General features: G+C 40.7%; 1 protein-coding gene across 1 annotated transcript in view; it reads right to left on the reverse strand.

The window, feature by feature from the left end:
- Window positions 1–22,335, reverse strand: part of LOC134665529 (hemocytin) — a 94,893-nt gene that overhangs the window by 13,103 nt on the left and 59,455 nt on the right. Inside the window, exons 58-76 of the mRNA XM_063522504.1 lie at window positions 21,724–21,974; window positions 20,372–20,589; window positions 19,764–19,981; window positions 18,893–19,081; window positions 17,548–17,675; window positions 16,615–16,731; window positions 13,491–13,610; window positions 12,281–12,430; window positions 11,408–11,569; window positions 10,388–10,548; window positions 9,587–9,716; window positions 9,026–9,112; window positions 8,334–8,493; window positions 6,886–6,993; window positions 5,800–6,015; window positions 4,691–4,788; window positions 2,267–2,476; window positions 1,560–1,679; window positions 950–1,108 (exon numbers count right to left, since the gene is read on the reverse strand). Of these exons, the coding sequence (XP_063378574.1) occupies window positions 950–1,108; window positions 1,560–1,679; window positions 2,267–2,476; window positions 4,691–4,788; window positions 5,800–6,015; window positions 6,886–6,993; window positions 8,334–8,493; window positions 9,026–9,112; window positions 9,587–9,716; window positions 10,388–10,548; window positions 11,408–11,569; window positions 12,281–12,430; window positions 13,491–13,610; window positions 16,615–16,731; window positions 17,548–17,675; window positions 18,893–19,081; window positions 19,764–19,981; window positions 20,372–20,589; window positions 21,724–21,974 (3,002 nt within the window). The remainder of the gene's footprint in view (window positions 1–949; window positions 1,109–1,559; window positions 1,680–2,266; window positions 2,477–4,690; window positions 4,789–5,799; window positions 6,016–6,885; window positions 6,994–8,333; window positions 8,494–9,025; window positions 9,113–9,586; window positions 9,717–10,387; window positions 10,549–11,407; window positions 11,570–12,280; window positions 12,431–13,490; window positions 13,611–16,614; window positions 16,732–17,547; window positions 17,676–18,892; window positions 19,082–19,763; window positions 19,982–20,371; window positions 20,590–21,723; window positions 21,975–22,335) is intronic.

Genomic DNA, 22,335 nt, shown 5'->3' on the forward strand with positions numbered 1-22,335 from the left:
AACTTGACGTCCCTTTGCGTGCAGTCACAGATAAGATAATGACTAATAGAATTTTGACAACCCTAAATAGCCAAAAGGGATAGTGAGATACATTAGAAAAGGACAGCATAATTCGTCCCTGTATCGCTGTCAAACTTCGGATTTGTCAAAGTTTCTTACCAGTACTTACGGTATAAGGATGTTCTGAAAAGACATATGAAGAGATGCAAACTAGAGCCCTCTGACTGGGAGCGAAAGGCAGCGCAGCGGCCCGAATGGCGGCGCATCATTCGTGATCGAGTTAGCGTTTTTGAGGCTGAACGCCGCAGTGAGCTCGACAAAAAACGAGATGAGCTTAAAGCCCGGCCGCCAGCCTCAATTTCCTACAATTATTTAGGTGGTGTGCTGACGTGCCCAAAATGCGCTCGATTATTTAGCAAGAAGATAGGGTACGTGAGCCACTTAAGGGCGCACCAGAGAGTGGATCAGCTACACTCTAATAACACGAGTTAAAAATTGCCTACTCCAGAGCACACAGTCGCTGTGGCCGAAATCGGTCAGGAGAGCATCATCATCAGTACAAACAGCAACACTTAACACCTGTCTATCGATCATATGGACAGTTTACGACGCGATGGTACTATTACTTATTCTGTGGTTGTAGGTAATGTCATCATCATCATTCTAGCCTTCAGTCGCCCACTGCTGAGCATAGGCCTCTCTTCGTGTACGCCACTTATCCCGGTCCTGGGCTAGTCTCATCCAAAAGTGCCCCGCGATTTTCCGAATGTAGGTAATGTAGTAGTACACACACAAGTGTAGTTAGTACACAGGTCCGGGGACTGCCACGTGGTACCAATGGGCCGTTCAACGCCAGTGCACACGCAAGCTACTGGCTTGCACTTGCCGCAGCACTGGCCGCTCGAGGGCTCGGCGGGGAAGTACTTCTGTGGTTGTAGGTAGTACTTACGTTGCCATCAGCCAACACACAAGTGTAGTTAGTACACAGGTCCGCGGACTGCCACGTCGTGCCAATGGGCCGTTCAACGCCAGTACACACGCAAGCTACTGGCTTGCACTTGCCGCAGCACTGGCCGCTCGAGGGCTCGGCGGGGAAGTACTTCCAACCCTGGGAGATACATTGTTAGTTAAAACATCGGATTTTGCAAAAAAATAATTGAAATTAAGATTTAAATTATCCGGGGTCGTTTGTAAAAATAGTTGTTGGCCCAGAAGTAAATAAAAAAGCCTTCAGAATCAAAACGAGTGCGCCGCAACATTATTTCGCGCGCGAGATGAACTAATATTTATTTGAAAAAACTCTAGTTTTAATCATAAAATGTCATTAACACTTTGTGGTGCCGTGACCAGGATTATGGCACCATTTAAATAATAAATACTAGAATCAATTAATCCACATGTATATAAACTAAGGCACCGAATACCGGTATATTACACATGCAAATTATGATTAATAGAGATATAGAGATATAATTATATTCTTGATTTTTAGTTATACCGGTAACGGTCCCTGTATAAAATACAGGACCTGTGGATTTGCAATGTTGAAAACATATTACCGGTTCGCAATCTGTAGGGCAGGTCTGCACGGTTGTGACCTTCTCTAATTTCCCATCTTCGACTTGTACGCATTGATAAGATTCGCATACGTCGTGGGGATTCGTCCAGTTTTCGCCCACCTGAAGCAAAACATAAGTGGATGAATTAGAATTTACCGGCAGGGGAGGGTCGTTGACGAATAGTCACAATATGCACGGTGTCACCGTATTTGTAACACTTGTTAAATAAATTGATATTATTTAATTCTGTAAAAGTTAAACCGTATACAATTTTTTGTTATATTACACCATCAAAATAACAATTTTCTTGGTTTTCCATTCATTTCAGTAGACCCAATAAAAACATAAGAGATGAGTAGAGTAAATACAATTTAATGTGACGTCTATGTAGTTATTTTTTTATGAAGAGGTGTTTGAAAAGCCGACTTCGAATGATCAACTTTGACCTCATTGTTTGACGGTGACTCGTATATGGACATTTATTGATTTTCACACAAATAACTATCCCAACTACAACCACACAATAATTTCAGAAAAGTTGTTGACAATTAACACTTTAAACTCTCGCGTGTTGTACACATACCTATTTAATTACACAAACGGGTCTACCCGTCTTCGTCGTCGTTGGGTCTTTCCGTGACCACAGCTGGTGCAACTCAGCTGAAACGTCGGAATTAAAGGTAAAAACAATGAAATTATTTACTCACTCTGTAGACGGTGTCTCCGGCCCGACAGGCGACCTGCGCGGCGGCGGGGCAGCAGGCGAAGGGCACGGGGCGCGGCTCCAGCACGAACTGGTCGCCGGCGCCCAGCGCGGGGCACGACGTCACGGCGCAGCGCGGCGCGGGGCCCGAGCCGGCGGCCGACGCCGAGCAGCGGCACGAGCGGCACGGCCCGTCCAGCCACGCTGAGTCCAACTAGAAAAAGTTTGAGTCAGTAAAACAGATGCGGTATAAACTGATAGACCGAAATAGTCTTCTTCTTCGTCGGTATCACTCTTGACAGAGTGGTCGTGGTCATCACTTCAGGTGTTGCCACCACACGTCGCCACTCTTCTCTGATAGCGATGTGACGAGTCCACTTTTTTTCGATTCGAATCATTCGAATCGATTCGGCCACTGATCCGAGTTGAAATTCGAACTGACTCGACTCGACGGTTTGCGTGGTTCGCGACAAGATCACGGGCCGCGGAGCCGCAAACGAGTCAAGCGGCAGTTGTTGTAAACGGAACCTTCAGGGCACCGAATTAAGGTTTATTTTTCAATGGCCATACTAGCAGTGAACTCGACTCGGGATGGCGAATCAAGCGGCAGTTGTTGTAAAAAGAACCTTCGGGCTACGGAATTAAGGTTTATTTTTGAATGGTCATAGTACCAGTCAACTCGGATTGAAACGGCGAATCAAGCGGCAGTTGTTGTAAAAAGTACCTTCGGGCTATCGTATTAAGGTTTCTTTTTGAATGGCCTTAGCGTAGCGTTGACTCGGCTCGGAGAGTTGGTGAATTGGCGATTCATTCGCCGAGTCAGCGGATCGGATACCAAGTTACCAGTCAGTTTAGTGGCCGAGTTGATTCGGATTGCCAATAGTCTTGATTCGAATCAACTCATCTGTAGGTTGATTCGGATTATTCGAATCAGATAACTCGACTCGCCCATCGCTATTCTCTGATGGCCGCCTTCCTCGTGATTCATGTAGTGATGATGAGCCATTTACTGCCGCTTTTATCTGGTCAGTCCACCTCATAGGCGATCTTCCTCGTGGCCTGGTACCCTCGACCTTTCCCTGGACCACAAGTCGACCAAAATACCACCAAAATAGTAAAGGGAGGTAATTTTAAACAGTAGACTTCCAATGTTGTTAGGTTGCAAAGAGTGGGTTGAAACTTTTACACGGGCACAATCGCGAGTCAAGGATAGTGGTATGTTAGAGAGGGCCAGTATGCGGGTATAAAGGCTACTTAAATAAAATTGAAAAAGGCAAACTATTGTATTTGATGTCGTAATAGTACATTACTACAGAGGCCGGGACGAAAGAGGTTGCCGGCCGAAGACATATAGACGGATAGGTCTGAGGCGGGCAACACCATTTCCCGCCGAGGTATGTATATTGTATAGTGCTATTCTCAAACATGCAATGAAATAAATAAAATAAAAAATCCACGAAACCCAACTTTTCTTTAAATAAAACTGCAAAGTGTAGCAAACATTGTTTTTTTTAGGGTTCCGTACCCAAAGGGTAAAACGGGACCCTATTACTAAGACTTCGCTGTCCGTCCGTCCGTCCGTCCGTCTGTCCGTCTGTCTGTCACCAGGCTGTATCTCACGAACCGTGATAGCTAGACAGTTGAAATTTTCACAGATGATGTATTTCTGTTGCCGCTATAACAACAAACACTGAAAACAGAATAAAATAAAGATTTACATGGGGCTCCCATACAACAAACGTGATTTTTGACCAAAGTTAAGCAACGTCGGGAGGGGTCAGTACTTGGATGGGTGACCGTTTTTTATTTTGCTTTTTTTTTGTCGGAGTCGGACTCGCGCACGAAGGGTTCCGTACCATAATGCAAAAAAAAAACAAAAAAAAGCAAAAAGAAAACGGTCACCCATCCAAGTACTGACCCCTCCCGACGTTGCTTAACTTTGGTCAAAAATCACGTTTGTTGTATGGGAGCCCCATTTAAATCTTTATTTTATTCTGTTTTTAGTATTTGTTGTTATAGCGGCAACAGAAATACATCATCTGTCAAAATTTCAACTGTCTAGCTATCACGGTTCGTGAGATACAGCCTGGTGACAGACGGACGGACGGACGGACGGACGGACAGCGAAGTCTTAGTAATAGGGTCCCGTTTTACCCTTTGGGTACGGAACCCTAAAAATTAAGGTGTATGTGGCGTTCCATATCTAAAGTGTCCTTATGCGCATGAAGCATAAGGACTTTTAGATATGACCCTATTGTAATAGAAAGCCACATATTAACTAAGATGAGGAAGTTTCAGATATTACTTTATCTAATACTCTAACTGCAAATGCAGTTTACATGTAGCTTCCAAGTATTTCGTGATATTAAACGATATTCTTCTAAGATTTCTATAGAAATAATATTTTAGAATGTGAACTTAAACTTACATCTTTCAGCATAGTTTGCGGTGTAGCACGTGCCTTTTCCCCGCCTTTTGGTGCCGCCTCCCACTCTAGAGTCACCAAGCATTTGTCGGTCGGCAGTTCTGTGAAATAGTTATTTGTTTCACTCGGGGGCAAAGTTGTTGTTTAACCGCTCGTGCTAATATTGATACCCGAGCAAGCGAAAGATTCCAAAATTGAACCACGAGCGTAGCGAGTGGTTCGAAAAATGGAATCTTGAGCGTTGCGAGGGTTTCAAAGCACGAGGGTTAAACAAAATTTGCCCCCAAGTGAAACACAAAATTTTTCACCATACCAACCCTAAGCAAATATTAAATGTAAAATATCAAAAAAAAATCAAACCAAATCAAATCCAAATGAATGTTATTGTTATTAATGTTATGTTATTATATTTATCATCCAAAATCATCATTTAAAAGTCAATTATACCAGCAAACATAAGAAAACAATTCAAAATTTGCATTTGATTACTTTGCCTCACATGTGAATAAAATGCAACTTTGCTATTAGTTTTTGAAGTGCAAAGTTAGCCTTTCCGAGCTGGTGTGGTGAAAAGATATTTTTAACATTAAAACACTCTTTTGGCAGTGGGGTTAGCACTTACCCTGATGATTCTTTCGCCTCTAATAAATAACTCTCAAACATTTTAAAAATATTGCATCCTTTTTACTTTTATTACCACAGTTCATGCTCATGTTGTATGTATGTCGGCGGCCGATCGTAACATCAGGCATATCGTGAAATTCCTAGGCATATCGTAAAACGTGAACATCTTTGAGTCGACGGAGCGGGGCTTTCTGGGCAGTTTGCCCTTCGGGCATCTGAAGCAACCTAACGAACCTATCTTACCTATATATTGGTTTAAAGTGACTATCCTCAAAACAATACACAGGAACATTACGATCTGCCTGATCTTACGATCGGCCGCCGACATGTATATGAAATGTTTCCTGACAAATCTTGTCATGGTTACGCGATAAGTGCTATACAGATAATCAACACAATAGTTATATCTACTGAGACGTGCGCTTTACAAAAAAAATAAAGTCTCGAAAACCTAAAAAACGACTCCCATGTTTCACCGAATAACTTACCACACTTATAATCCGGACAGCAACCGCCCGTGATATTAACGACACGACGCGTGTGATGAGGCGGGCACGACACGGGCGCGGGGCACGTGTCGGGCCGACACAACAGTTGTGCTTTCGGACAACAGCCGGAATTGTCGATGATGCGTTGCATGCCCGGCATGATTTCCACCTCGCTGTCGGTTGGGATGTGCTCGCATTCGCTGGCCGGCTTACATTCTAATAACAAAAAGTATTTCAACCTGATGATTTAAAATAATTAAGCATGTATGTACACTGGCGTTCAAAAGTGCATGGAGATGTTTCAACCGTAATATTAAGGCATTACGGTCGACATTTATCCGTGCACTTTTGAACGCCACTGTATATTTAATGTGCAAAAATATCTTTCTCAACAATACTTATGATCTTAATTTAGTTTCAGGGATAATTAGGGCTGATTTAGACGGCGTGCGAACTCGCAATCGCATGCGAGTTTCATTACATTGCGGTTTTTTGGTCGGTGAGTTGAATTGGACGTAACCAACAGTCCGCAATGTAACTAAACTCGCATGCGAGCTCGCGCGCCGTCTAAATCAGCCCTTATCTACAGTTTGAATCTTAACGGTACCTATTTAAATATACCTAACTATATTGTAAAACGTAATTCAAGACCAAAAAAAGTGAGACAATGTTGCCATTGCAATAATTTGTTTGTAAAATTGTAAATCCCTTTTGTTAAATATTCACGCTAAGATAATTTATTCATTAGTAATTTTACTCCTACTATTTAAAAAAGTACTTTTATTTATTTATTTGTACATAAATACAAGACGCGCTAGTAAAAAAGTGGCAACATTTCTTACTTTTTTTGGTCTTGAATTACGTTTTGCAGTATAAAGTAGATGTACCTACTGTCGTTAACCTCTGACCGATATTAGAAAATATCGTTCGAAACCCTTTTTGTGTCATCTATTCGTATTTGGATTGTACGTACGTAGAGCAGTTTCCCAACGCAAATAATTTAGAAGATTTATATATAATCGTAACAGGAAATCAAGGAAAAAAATTAGATTTGATCTATCTCTCGTAGTTTATAAGACAACATACCACAGGCAAACTCCTTGCATCCGCTAGGCGTAGTTTTCTGTTTCAGTATTTGGCCGTATCCACATTCCATCTTCTTAGGCTCTTCACACAATGCTTGCGGTTTTTGTACTGTAAAGAATATTACAAATTTTAAAACACAGATACACATGGAACAAATGCATCGAGTATCAAAAACAAAAGATTATCGGTAAAATATATGCAGAAACGATGTTCGCGCTATGTATCAATCGAATCACCGGTTACAGCGCCACTGCGCCATCTAACGGACAATCCGGTAAACTCGCCGCACAAAGTACTCCGGACAGCAAGCGCCAGGCTGTGATGTGCTAAGAAGAAGAAGTTTCATTTCATTTCATTTATTTATTTGCCATATTTAAAATAATAGCAAGCAGGCAATTCATTCTATCTTACATTAAGTCTTATAAAGTACTCGTTAAGGCTATACGAACACAGCTCAATAAGTAATTTCTTTAGACTAGGGAAGAATTAAGTAGGCGAAAGAGGCTTAATTTCAGTCGGTAAGGCGTTGTAAATGTTTGCCGCAACATGCCTATGGCATCTCAAGAACATTGCTGTTTTACCAACAGGAGCCTGAACGTCATGAACAAATATTTTATTGAGCCTATCACTATTAAAATTGGTTTTCAGCGGATATATGCCAGGATATCGCCGTACAAGCTTACAGAGCTCCATTATATACAGCGCTGACAGGGTGGGTAGACTTAATTGCTTAAATAATTCTCTACACGACACACGATTTGACCTAATTCCACTCAAAATACGCACGCACTTTTTTTGAAATACGAACAATCTTTGTATATCTACACAGTTTCCCCAAATTTTCAACCCAAAAATGATGTTCGACTGAAAAAATGCGTAATATGATTGCAATGCAGCTTTTTTAGTGGAAATCCGTATCAGTCCTCGAAGTGCATAAGCGAAGTTGCTAAGCTTGTTACAAAGAGGATCAACATGCTTTTTCCAACTTAAATTTTCGTCTACCCATATCCCTAAAAATTTAGTTTCATTGACAAAAGAGACTGTTGTATTGTTCAAACTAATATTAAGCTTTAGAGGGTTGGTTTTAAAGTTCCTCTCCTTGCACGCACACAGGCACGACGCTGTTTAAGCGCACTACACAATGAGAGTGCTACTTATAGATTCTACATCAACACACCATTAGCGCGATGTAGCAATTGCGGCTCCCACTACAGCGCCATCTAACGGACAATTGTGTAAACTCACCGCACGAGTACTCAGAACAGCAAGCGCCAGGTCGTGGTGTGGTGAGGAGTTCTTCGCCCTGCGCGCACACGGGCACCGAGCACGTCATTTTTGATCACGACACAGCCATGCGCGCTACTTATGCATACATTCTACGTCGACACACCGTTAGCGCGATGTAGCAATGCTGCAGCGCCATCTAACGGAAACTTGTATAAACTCACCGCACAAGTACTCAGAGCAGCAAGCGCCAGGTCGTGGTGTGGTGAGTAGTTCCTCGCCCTGCGCGCACACGGGCACGGAGCACGTCATTTTCGTGCACGACACGTGCGCAACGTGCTCTCCTTCCAGCTTGCTGCACGTGCATTTGCTGCATGCGTCTTCCTGAGAATACAAAACAGTTAGTTCTATTCTTCAAAAGAAAGTAAAATTTGAAACAATTCCAGATGTTTAATTCGGCTCTTTAGCATATTATTTGTATATATGACAAGCAAAACTCACTATTAAATACAAAAAAATATTAAAAAAATATTAAATATTATTATATTTTTAATATTAAAAAATGAAAGTAACAATGCACTTTATTACACTTTTAACATGGTTTATTGCAATGTCCAATAATTTCAATGATGTTAGTTAGTGACTTTTGCTTGTCATTGTCACCCGGCGATATAAGACTGGTGACTAAGGTGAACTGATGACACCGAAGGTTGAAATGTATTGAGTTTAGGATTGTTAGAATCGTCTCAATGAGTAGGTATTTTCTTTTATAATATAGTTTTTATGGTCGTCCATGGACACCTCCAACAGAGGGGATGTAAGTGCGTTGCCAACCTGCAAGATGGGAGTACGCTCTTTTCTTGAAGGTAGCTTTAAAAAAAATAGTCAAAACAATCTTGTATTCCTATTTACTTACTTGCCACTCGTCTCCGGCGTAGTGTTCCTTATTGGCATCGCAAGGGAAACATTTCGTTGGCTCTATACAGCTGTTCTCTACTCGAACCTGATAAAACAAGTAACTAAATTAGTTTCAATCCACATATACTTACTACTAGGTAAGAAATATAAAATAATGTCTAAAAGGTATACCAGCAAGTACGCTATCATAGCAACTCTCACACTTTCAAGTAAGATTTAGTTACTAACGTAGTTCGTTCATCACAGAAACAACTGTCTACAGGTTTATTATCACACATGTCGGGGACATATACTGACACATGATGATTCTTGAAGATCTCTCTACAGCCTGTCTACCCACAGCTGTTATACGAGCCACATTACTGGATAAGCATCAAGCAAAAATCAACTTTACTAGAAGAGTATTAAGTCCAAATTTCTACTTCGAGACAAAAGCAGGTTTCTTGTCGCACTTATGGGGTCCATTTTCAACTCATCACGATTCTCGCAGGTCAGCTCACAGTCTACGCCCGGGTAAGGAAAAATTAACTTTACCAGAAAAGTATAAGGTCCAAATTACCTTTCCTTCAGGACAGAAGCAGCCCTCCACTGGTTTCTTGTCGCACTTTTTGGGGTCCTTTTTCAAATCATCATGGTTCTCGCAGGTCTGCTCACAGTCTATGCATGGTCGGTACACGAACGGCGCTTGGCTGTGAAAACAACTCATTTTTACTTAATACTTAGGTAGGTAAGCAACTAAGGCCCACTTGCACCATTCCACCAACCCGGGGTTAATCGGTTAAACCTGGAGTTACCATGGTTACCAGTACAATTTGACATTAAGTTAATGGTTTAACCGCTTAACCAGGGGTTAGTGGGATGGTGCAAGTGGGCCTAAGTAGTTAAAAATACGCTTCTTACATACTTTTAAAAGAAAAACAAGACCTATTGTAAATTGTGGACGAAAAACACTTAATAGTGCTACCGGATACCTCTGTCAGACTATTTCTATAACATACTAGCGACCCGCCCCGGCTTCGCACGGATTACACAAAACCTTAACAAATTAACCTAAACCTTCCTCAAGAATCACTGTATTGATAGGGGAAATCGCATGAAAATCCATTCAGTAGTTTTTGACTTTATCGCGAACATACAAACAGACAGACGCGGCGGGCGACTTTATTTTATATGGAGCGCTGATTGTCAACATTAGAATAAGGGCTGGTTTAGACGGCGCGCGAACTCGCATGCGATTTTCATTACATTGCGGACTGTTGATTACGTCCAATTTAACCGACCGACCAAAAACCGCAATGTAATGAAACTCGCATGCGAGTTCTAGCACCGTCTAAATCAGCCCTAATGGAGGAAAACTTACCAAGTGCTGGGACAGAGTGTGCCTCTCCAGTCGAGACAAACGCCCTGTCTTCGGCAAGCGCTGGCATAGTTCTCCAGTGTCGAACATAAGTCCGTAGCATTCTCGCAGATATCCTTCTCGCAAGCTTCTAAGAACGGCTGCGGATCAACTAGCGCATGACACTGTGGAAGAAAGGTTTTATTGGTATAGTTGTAATTTATCGGAGTGGCCAAGGAGTTCACTGATATCTGATCAAAACCTCTATTATCAAGACGTTAAAGTATATAAGTATTACAATGAATATGCTACGTGTGTGGCGTCTCCTCTAGCTGTCACTGCGAACGTCGTGCCATAATAATCTAACAGATGGCGTTAGGGAGCCAGAACGCACAAACTACTAAGAAGATACTACGTCTAGAACGCAATAAGTATGAGACCTACATCGCGCTTCCTGAGTTATAATGTCAGTTGCTATATATATAACTTCCGACCAACGACCAACTCTCAACGGATTTCGGTCCCCAGGCATAACACCCGCCTGGAGAGAGTACTCTCTATTGCCTTCTCTACCTTCTACACATGTTTTACTCTAACAATTTATTTATACCAAAAAAGTACCATAGCGCCATCCTATGGATTTGGGTATCTGACAGTGGTCTAGAGTAGATATATAATGAGAACATATTTAATTAATGAATAAATAAATCAAAATCAAAAAAATTACTATCCATGCCGTAATCGGCAACGGGGACACTAGCCAATTACGAGCGTGAACCAATATGGCTGGCGAACCCGAACTTACTTTATCTCCTTTACCTTACTTTATCTCCTTTACCTTACCTTATCTCCTTTACCTTACTTTATCTCCTTTACCTTACCTTATCTCCTTTACCTTACTTTATCTCCTTTACCTTATCTTATCTCCTTTACCTTACTTTATCTCCTTTACCTTACCTTATCTCCTTTACCTTACTTTATCTCCTTTACCTTTGTCTAGACTCTACTTTAATTGTGGAAATCAGAGTATTCATGTAAACTTACTTGTCCAAACTTGTCCTTATCGAACAGGTTGTAACAGACGTTCTGGTCAGCCGGCGGCGGTACACACTCGGGTTCCGGCGGCGGTGGCTGGTCGCACTGGTCTTGTGGTGACATGCCCAGGGTAGTGAGGGCGGTTGGGGTGGCTTGCCAACTCTTGCCGTACTGAAGAGAACAGAATTAGAAGAATGGAAGTGGAATTAAAATCACGTAGTCAAAGTTCTTTATTCTTAATGTGCCAAAGTTGATCTGGTACCTTACGGCTTCAATCTGAATTAAAGTACAAGTAGAGTTCTGCCACCTAGTAGCCTGAATAGAATATTTGACTGTATTTAAAATAAATTATTTTACAGTACATATGGCCCTATTTTCCCGCAGTAGTGCGTAAAATAGCACTTTTCGTGCGTATGTCAAAAGTTTAAAGGGCCATACGTACTGTAAAACGTTATACAATACACGTGCGAATAGGTAATTCGCAACTCGTGTCCCTTCGGTCGTGTTTTAATTTATCGCCACTCGTTTCGAATCTCCTCTTTTCCGCACTTGTTTTGTAAATAACTATTACACCATAAATGAAATAAAGCACCAGAAAATTAAAGAGAAACGTAGACAGCAGTTATTTTTAGGCACAATTTCTATTTTAATACCCGTATAAAACTATAAAGAGTAGCTAATTTGATTGTGACGTCACATGCTAGCATGTTTTATATAATATAAATTGCAAAATGAAACACTAGCATGTGACGATTGACAGTTCATACGCCGTTAAAACGGGGGCGTCAGTGTCACCATCTACAAAAAAAGATCTGCTACCACAGCCTAAATTGGAATTGACAATTTAACTTTGACACTGGCTACTAGTGTTACTAAACTTACCAGTTCAAAATCTCCTGTGAGGGTACCATTGCTGGTTACTAATGCTTCCTGGTAGCCAGCGCAGACACCACAAAGACCCTCCGTGGCGTTGGAATATACGTGTGAAGGCACGCGAATTCCAAACTCCATCTTGGCGTTTAGCACCGTTAGCTAAAAAAACAAGTTCGTTATTTATTACTGAATAAATGATTCAATATAAACACTAGAGTTAGACCAAGAAAAGTCTGCAACGATTTTGATAGCACACACAGTGCAAGTGTTATTTTAAACGTCAAACTTCTATGAAATTATGACGTACAACTAACACTTACACTGCGTGTGCTATCAAAATCACTGCAAACTTCTCTTGGTTTAACATTGCAATATGAGGATATGAATAAGGAATAGGCACTTTATTCATAAACACGGAAACAGAAGTAAAATATAAAAAGTGCCGCGAAATGGTCTCATCACAGCATGATCCTTGCGACTTACAGCGCTGAGGACCTAGCCAAGATGACAATTGTTTGCAGAAAACGAAACGCTAAGATAAATATAATTAATGTATGAAAATGGAGTTTCGTTTTCTGCAAACGAATGTCATCTTGGCTAGGCTCTCTGGTCTTCTGATGAGACCATCAGGTGAAAACATTTTAATGCTCAGAGTACCTAATCGTGTGCCGAGCCAGACGTGGATCAATCCGTGATTTTGTCGCGTCGCTACAAGTACATGCGGCCCACACCAATTTTGGTGTCTAGCAGTAGTGGTTGCCGCGCACCGCTAGGGAACGGACGCCTGCTCGCACTTGTATCTCTCGTCATAGACGCGTTATGTTAGAGCAGCGGTAGGCAACCTGCGGCCCGCGGGCCGCATGCGGCTTGTGAACCTGTCACTTGCGGCCCGAGTGCTGCCTTGGCTATTTTGTATGTAATAGTGACAAACGACAATGGCTCATAAAGTCATAAATATTAACAAAATACGGCCCGCGTCACCTCCGTTAACTACTATGTGGCCCTCCTTGGCTGCTAAAAGGTTGCTGACCGCTGTGTTAGAGAGTGAACCTTTTGCACCTAGTACTAATATTTTATTCTGTGGCCGAGCGAATTGCACGGATTCTACACTGAGACGTTAGAAACGGGCGTAAGGGAGGTATTCCACCTGTCCAATATCTTGGTTCAATGTGTATTTGCGTCTCACATTTTTCTTAATGAGAGAATGAGATAAATTTACCTCCATAAACGCGTCGTGTAGTTTCACAACAACGTCTTGTTTGTTGACCACGCTGATGGTCACCCAGTCCTTCTTCGCGGGGAACTTGAATATTACACTGTTGCCGAAACTTGTCACCAGCTGCGGACAAAACATCGATTAAATAAAGATTTACACAGTATTTATACCACGTCGGTGGTAAACAAGCATACTGCCGGATGTTAGCCTCCTAAGGCCCAAGGTCCTACCTATAGTAAGGACTGTTCATTTTATTAAGCGGACACACAAAAAAGTATAAATTACATTTTTCTAATTCTGGAATCGCTTTATTTAGATAAATATAATAAAAACGGAAACCAACGCAAAACATTTTAATGTAAATATAGTATAATATAATAACATCGGTAAGATTTTCGTACTTTTACACGGTTGCGCCGTTCAAGTGCCTGCACATCAATTTTTGACACTTTTTGACAAGTTGTAGAATAGAATAGAATAGAATAGAAATGTTTATTTGCCAGAATACGTTACAATTAGGTTTTAATACAGTTTTAGTTTCAGTATTCAGTCGACATGAAGCCAACATGCAAAATGTATGTAAATTACATTTACTAGTAGGGTACATCATCAGGTACATGCATAAAATGTCAATAATCTTAATAAAACAATGTCAATTCATTACAAATAAAATTAAAAATAGAAATACTTAAAATTGCACATATAAAAATTAAAAATTAAAAAATAAGCTAAAATAAAATGGTTTGGTATGTCAGAGTTATGTCTTGAATGAATTTACTTATATCACAATTTGAAATTTAAATAGTCCTTAATAGTATAAAAACAATGATCTTGTAGCCACTTAGTCAGTTCTTTCTTAAATTCATTTCCATGCAATATTGTAAACAACATTCGTTTGAATTCTTTCAATGTTTTAGCTTCTCATCTACCCTTTTTTAAGTGCATCTTCACATTGGTCTAGTGCCACTCGATGGAGTGGAGCTCCGGGCAATTAGATGAGTTGACTTGTTTTTGAACGAAATCAATGTTTTTCAAATTCAGTAGCTTCACTTTCTGACCAGCATAGTGGGCACTTGCCAAATCAGGCCGAAATGAAGAGGTGACATTATGCGTCTGATAGACGGAAAGTACTCGTTATTAGATGCATTATTTTCTGTAAATGTCGCAACCAAAGTTCATGTCGCAAAATAGAACAAACTTTTTAAGGCCACAGGAACCAATTGCCTGCCAGACAAGGACTTTCTTCATGAATTGGTCAATTTTGATGTTACTCTCCTCGTCGAATATATGATCTTCTACAACGGCATGGTAGCATCAGGGCCATTGGTAACGTACTACAGCAACATTTTACGCATTTTCCGTTGTCCATTAAAATGCTACGAAATTTATCTTAATGTAAAATGTAGTACAGTTTGACGCTTCTTTTTTTCGATTGCTTTCGCTGCTCTGTAATTCTTTTGTCCATTTTTGTCTTTCTATGGGTCCATTTATTGTACATATGTACTTCTTATATTTTAATCTGTGCCTACTCTAACGCCTGCTGTCTTAGGAATTTCGCGAACCGATAAGTAATTTATTGATTTTAACAGCCGCATGACAATACTTTTGTTTCTGGATTGGCCGGGCCGCTTCTGTGCCGGGATTTTGTAAAATCTTCAAGCATGTGATGCTCTGCAAATGTTTTAATTATTTTATTCACGTTTAACTTGGAAAATTTGTACATATTTACGATTTTTCGCAGTGAATACTAGCCTGTGCATCCTTATTGCAGAACTAACTTGCTATGTTCGGTCCTTCGGGAAAAATATTTGACTATTATGGGAACAAATATGTAGCAATTGATAAATAAGGGATTGTTAATTATATTGTTATGAGCTGTACGTCAATTGATTTTAAATTCGCCGATTAAAAGAGGTGTAAGAGTGTCCGCTTAGTAAACTGAACAGTCCTTACCTCTTCAGTTCGATGAATTTTAAATCATAATCAATTAGAACAGAGTCGCTTTTGCTTTGTTTCGTTCAATTTTCCAACAACGCAAAATCAATTCTATTTCCTACACTATAGGTTCAATTGACGAATTGAATTTGACGACCAGTCTGGCTTAGTGGGTAGTGACCCTGCCTGTGAAACCGATGGTCCTGGGTTCGAATCCCAGTAAGGGCATTTATTTGTGTGATGACACAGATATTTGTTCCTGATTCATAGTTGTTTTCTATGTATTTAAGTACATATTTACATATTATATATATCGTTGTCTGAGTACCCACAACACAAGCCTTCTTGAGCTTACTGTGGGACTAAGTCAATCTGTGTAAGAATGTCCTATAATATTTATTTATTATTTAATTTTCAATGGCAAATTTTGGATTTGTCATTTGTATAGCTGGGCCTTAGGAGGTTAAGCAGTTAAATGCGCGTAAAAACCCGTACACTCACAAATAAATAAATAACTCAGCCTATATACATCCCACTGCTGGGCACAAGCCTCATCTCATGTGCGAGAGGGTTTGGGTATAGCCCCCACGCTAGCCCAATGCGGATTGGGGACTTCACATACACCTTTGAATTTCTACGCAGATGTATGCAGGTTTCCTTACGATGTTTTCCTTTACCGACACTCACAATTTTTAGTGTTCCGTACAAAACTTTGTTTACGGAACACTTATGGGATCACTTCGGTCTTGTTTTTATTGCGATGTAATTAATGGACGACCCGATTTATTCTCAGTCGCCGTTTTAGTAACTGTAGCGATACCAAGTAGTTACCATAAAAGATAAAAAAATAATTAATAAAACACCCTCCTCTTGTCATACTGTGGCCTATCCCACAAAACTTACAATTACAATTTTACAAGTGTCAAGTTACAAGTTTGTAATAATACAAATGTGTGTATAATACATTTACAAATCAACAATTCTACAATTATGTAGCTGTCGTGACATATTTTTATTCTTTGTGATACGCTTTCACAAAAATTACATATTTGTATACTGCAGACTTGTAACGAATACATATTTCTAATTATTGTGGTACATTTTTTTGTTTACATTTTAACAATTTTGTCGAATTGTATACTTGTAAAGTTTTGTGGGATAGGGCACTGGTAAATGCTAGCAGACGAGTTACCTTCTTAGTGACGGGGTCCTTGGAGACGTGGATGACGTTCTTTTCGTAAACGACGTGCACTGACTTGGTGCAGGTAGCGCTGGCCTTCCCTTCGCAAGGCCCGTTAGTAGCGTACACCTGGCGAAAATACAAAACAGGTTTTTTTTAGGAAAATAAAGAAAAACACTGATCCACGTGGGATTGGACCCGCAATAGCGGCTCCACTGGAGCCAATGCTTTTAACCAAAGCGTTACACAAAATAAGAGTACAATTTAAGATAATTCGTGCTAATTAGAAAGCTGATGGAAATGGCGCAGCCGGCGTATTATGGATAGCTTTATCCATCTTTATCCACGTGATAAAACAACTGTCACTTTTTAACACCGTGGGATAGAAAGTGACGGACACCGTTTTATCACGCTGTCACGTAGACAATAACGACCATCATATCCGTACTGGACGGCTATAACTGGATCTGACATGAGGGGGGGGGGGGGAGTGACCGAACAGGATAGTCTTATGTAGGTAGGTCTCTAAGTCTCAGTAGGAATAACAGCGAAAGAGCTATTATTGTTTGTCCTTGTCACAGTCTCACATTTTATTTGTTCCCCACCGTAAATTTAGTATGATTTATGGTGGGCAACAAATAAATTCGACCAATCACAGTGTCGCATTGCGTATGTTTTGTCCCTCACTTATATAGGATCCTACCTTCTATGTTTTGAACACCTGTGGCCTATTTTATAAAGCTACAAGTTACAATTTACAAGCGGAAGTCTCTTTCTAACCCTATGTGTTAGAACGAGACTTCAGCTTGTAAATTGTAACTTGTAGCTTTATAAAATAGGGCACTGGTCCGCTTAGCAACTTCTGCGGCTGACTGTACAATCAGCTGTTCAAGCATTAACTCTTTAGGACATTACTCAAAATAGATCAGTCCAGAAAGAACCCACCTCGTACTTGTGCTGTCCCGTTTCGTTCCTATCTCTAGAAGCGAGATAGGTGCAGTTGCCGAGGAAGGGCATGTCGTCTCCCTCGAACGTGGTGTATTGGGCCGGTGAGCCTAAACCATGGCAGTTACCTAGAAAAAGATACAGGATGAAAATCTCGCCTTTAATTTACGTAGACGGAATTTGACTACAGATAACTTCTCCAGCAATATTTCCAAAAGGTTGGAAAAGTTCTCAAGTATTTCTATAAGATTTGAAAGAAACCAAGAAAGATACGAGTACAGTCGCCATCAGATATATCGGAGCGGCCAAGGTGTTCACAATATCTGAGCACGCGCTCTAACTCCCTGACAATAGAGGCGTGTTCAGATATTTGTGAGCACCTTGGCCGCTCCGATATACCTGATGGCGACTGTACCAACAGCAGCTTTTAACTGTCCATCGGTGGACCTTATGCTTTTTGTAATAAGGTTCACAAACTGTTAGTTAACAGTGTGGGCGTTGGTACAAACATCAACACTCCTAACAAAACACATAAGACATAAGGCACATAAGACATTTATTACAAAAGACATAAGGTCCACCGATGTACAGTTAACAGTGCGGGTGATGGTACCATAGGAATGTTGAGATTTTATCGGTTTTTTTTTAATGGGAAGTTTCGCGATATTGAATCAGCAAATGAGAACATATTATGACTACATTACAGCCTTTGGTAATAAATATAGATCTTTGATTTTACATTATACAGGGTGTGTCTGACCTGAGGCTCGATTCTACTCGCTAAACTGAGCTACTTTTATTATGGAACCAACCCCGAAATCCCGAATTATTTTTACTATTTCATACATTTTGGCTGATCAGATGTCGACGTTTTCTATGGAAAAGCCAAAAATTTTTCCCCGATTTTAGGGTTGGTCCCATAGTAAAAGTAGCTCAGTTTAGCGAATAAAATCAAGCCCTGGATTTAAAGCCCCATGGTCAGACACATCATGTAGAAACATTGTCTGAGCACCGCAAATGTCTGTCGAGTGTTACTTGTCATCTATGTTGGCTAACCCCCTTATTCATAAAACTTTACCGGCCTCATTTAGTTAAATTATGTTTTATCCCTTTCTTACAAATACATTAGTCAAAATGAAAGATAAAGCCAAACGATTCATAGCTAATTTATGAATAACGCCATAATTATATAATTTATTAAATTATATAATGGTTTATGGAATTCTTGCATGTTAGTTTTTAGTTTTTGACGATTGTGATGTAAATTCTTATAATTTTGTCTTAGGCAAAGTTGTACTGTAATTTATTTCATGAAATAAATAATCTAATCAGAATAAGTGCTTACAGTCCAAACATTCCTGTGGTGTGACACACTTATCCCCCTTCCTCAGTTTTCCCTCAGGGCAGTAGCAACCAGGGAAGCACTGTCCGGGCTGCGTGGAGCATGCTTGACGGTTGCTGCTCGTCGAGCATGTTGGCTCACAAGTCTTGCTGTAGCAGTCGTAGTGGACTAGCGGAGCTGGGCAGTCCGCGGCTGAAACAAGAACGGGTAGAAATAAATACTAAATATTACAGTGGCGGCGCGTCAAACATATACATAGGCAAGCCGGGGCTAATTTGGCTTACATATTTCCTTTACAACTCTGCTCAAATGTCCAAAAACAGGCAAGCCAGAGGGAATCGGCTTTTATGGACGCGCCGCCACGGCCAAATAATAAAAAATTAAAAACCTCGTACGCTATATGCCGAAAAAAAAAAACATTTTTCCCAAAATGCCTTACAACATTTTGGAAAAGAGCTGATACTCTTCAAACTGCTAGATCGATTTATATCAAACATAGCTAAGAAGACGAGTTTTACGTAAAAATCCGCATCGAAATCGGTCCATCCGTTGGAGAGCGACAATGCCACAGACAGACAAACATTGGCGTCAAACATAAAACACATCTCTTTTTGCGTTAGGGGTTAAAAATGAAACCAACTATCACTAGAACACTAGAAACTGTGGTCCTGGTATTATATGCGACGTTTTATCGTATGAAACCGGGTCCCCCTATTATTAGGTATCGCTTTTTCAAAGTATTAAATGGTAACAAGAAAAATGATAAAACCAGAATCTCGTTAAGGATTATTATTTGTTAGCTTACTTACGCTAAGCGATAAAGATTTTGTTGATAAAAACCCAAAAGGGATTAGGTGTATGATATAATACTTACGACAGTTCAAATTCATCCTCCACGCTGCAATATCCAAGTCCTTATCGGCAGCTAGACATTCCGCCACCATTTTCTCAACCAGGAGGCACCGGCACTCCTCCTCAGTACGTTGCCTGCCGTCGACCATCAGCTCCGTGCATTTGCAGAGCTTCTCCAGGCAGATGTTGCGCCATAAGTCCAGGTTGAGGACCTTGGAGCATTTCGAGAGGGGTTCTTTCCTGTCGTGGAAAAAATTGTTTAGTTATTGCAAGCTTTTATATAGTTTCACCTGTCCCGTTGTCGGTCTGTATCAAATCTTGCAAGTTAAATTTGATCCGCTTCCCGATTTCCGATTGAGCTGAAATTTTGCATGCATATATAAATCGGAAGACAATGCAATATTATAGTACAATCGAGCTGACCTGATGATGGAGACAAGAGGTGGCCATAGGAACTCTGTGATGAAACAACGCAACCTAATTGTGTTAGGGGTTTTTAGAATTGTCTCGATGAGTAAGTGACGGATAAAGACAAATTATTCACAGCTAATGCAGGCTTGTAATGCGTTTATGAATAACCAAAAGACTAAACTTGATTGTTATACAAGGATGACTGTAACAAAATCTTACGTGATGACGTCACACAAGTCCCAAGCCCGCTTCTGCTTCTCAGGCGGGATGACCTTAGTCTCGCAAGCCTTCGGCGAAAGTCCGGGCTTGGCCCAGCTTCGTCCAAATTCGTCCACACTGGTCGCTTGCGCACCGCTAGGCATGCGTCGGTCGTTGGAGGCGACACCGTCGTAGAAGCCGCAGAGACCGTCTACGTGGTTTAGATGTGATTTGTAAACCTGAAGAAGAATGATTAATTTTGTATCCTCCTGAGATCCAGAAGCAATTGTTTTGTTTTTGAAATTGGAACCCTTAGGGGTAGTCCAGAAATCATGTGATCATATTTGGCCTATTTTTGACTCCCCCTCCCCCATCGTGCTCATTCGTGATATTTTTTTTACCCCCACCCCCCCTCTAAACGATCACATGATTTCTGAACGACCCCTTAAGTTACACAAAAAAGTTCAAACTAAATTTTGGAATATGTACAAAAAATTGTACAGTCACCTGCAATAATATATTACACAACGAAGGCCGCAAAAATATCTGACACGATCTTATTTGTAGAGCCATAAGAGCGTGTCACATATTTTTGCGGCCTTCGAAGAGTAACATATTATTGCAGGTGACTGTACGCAAGGACTTAGGAGGGTATAACAGTCTGCTTATTTAAAGTCGTCTGCAAAATTTTTAAAGTCGCAACCTACTGGAACCTTGCATTGATGAACCTTGGATGCAGTTGCTCAATCAACCACCACGACTGCGTTACCACAGCTGTTTGAAACCCGGCGAATGACTTTTATTGGGGCTTTGTTACCGACGATGTTTTCTAAGTAATTTGAGACGTCAGATCCGTTTATATCATATCATATACGGTTTAAGACATTTTATTTCTCAAAAGATTTACATAAATCACTTACTGAGAAAACAATAATTTTGCTTAAATCTAAATAGGAGAGGGTAGCATGCAAAAACGGTAAACGACTTAAGTACAAAGGCGCTTGGCAACAACAAGCGCGGTGCAAATATGTTATGCGGTGCAAATATATCATTTATTGAATGCCAACCATGGTATTACATGGTATTTAGAAATGTCCTTACGTCTGTCGTTGCTATGCACACCCTAAGACGTGTATAAAGCCGTTTTTCACAAATTTTGACGTTTATGTCATAAATGACAACACAAAACCGATAAATCAGAACATAAGTTATTTACGATACAAGTGCGAAAAAGAGGAATTAGCTATTCGCACGTTTTACAGTACATATAACCGTTTAAACTCTTGACATACGCACAAAAAGTGCTATTTTACGCACTAGTGCGGGAAAATAGGGCCATATGTACTGTAAACCTTTTTTATAAAAGCACTCACCCCAACTTTGACATCCCCATCCGTATTATACAGCACCACAAAGTTGTATTTCCTGCTCTTGATCGCCAAGCCGTTCCCCAGCTTGCTGATATCAAAGCTGTTCTTCTGGAAGCAGATCTCGTTGGTCTGCTCGACGGTGTACTCGAAGTTGTCGTACTCAATCATGAGGTTAGGCTTCACGAGGATCAGCTGGTCGTCTTGGCTGACAAGGAGGTGGTTGGAGCAACCGTCGACGCGGCATTTCTTGCGGACTGGAGAAAAAAAATTGAAACAAAACTATAATTCGTACATTTTAGTTTATATTGGTGTTGTAAATACAAAGACCTGTGAAGGGGTAGTTGCACACGATGAAGCGTGGTTTAGCCTTCTTCACACTAGGCGAGAACTGAGACACCAGCGCGCCGCCCTCCCACCTTCGTCACCGGGCACGGCATTCCCCTGCCAGCTATGCTGTCGCGGCTGCCGCTCTCGCATTGGGCTTAATAGTCATTTGCGGAAGTGCCGCACTCTTAATATAGACGCTGCTTAAACCATCATCTTATTGATGTGAGAGGCCATTGATGAAATACAAAATTTCTACGCATTTAAGGCTTAGGCCAGACATTAAAATTA

The sequence above is a fragment of the Cydia fagiglandana genome, chromosome 6 (genome assembly GCF_963556715.1).
Source record: "Cydia fagiglandana chromosome 6, ilCydFagi1.1, whole genome shotgun sequence".
Taxonomy (NCBI): Eukaryota; Metazoa; Arthropoda; class Insecta; order Lepidoptera; family Tortricidae; genus Cydia; species Cydia fagiglandana.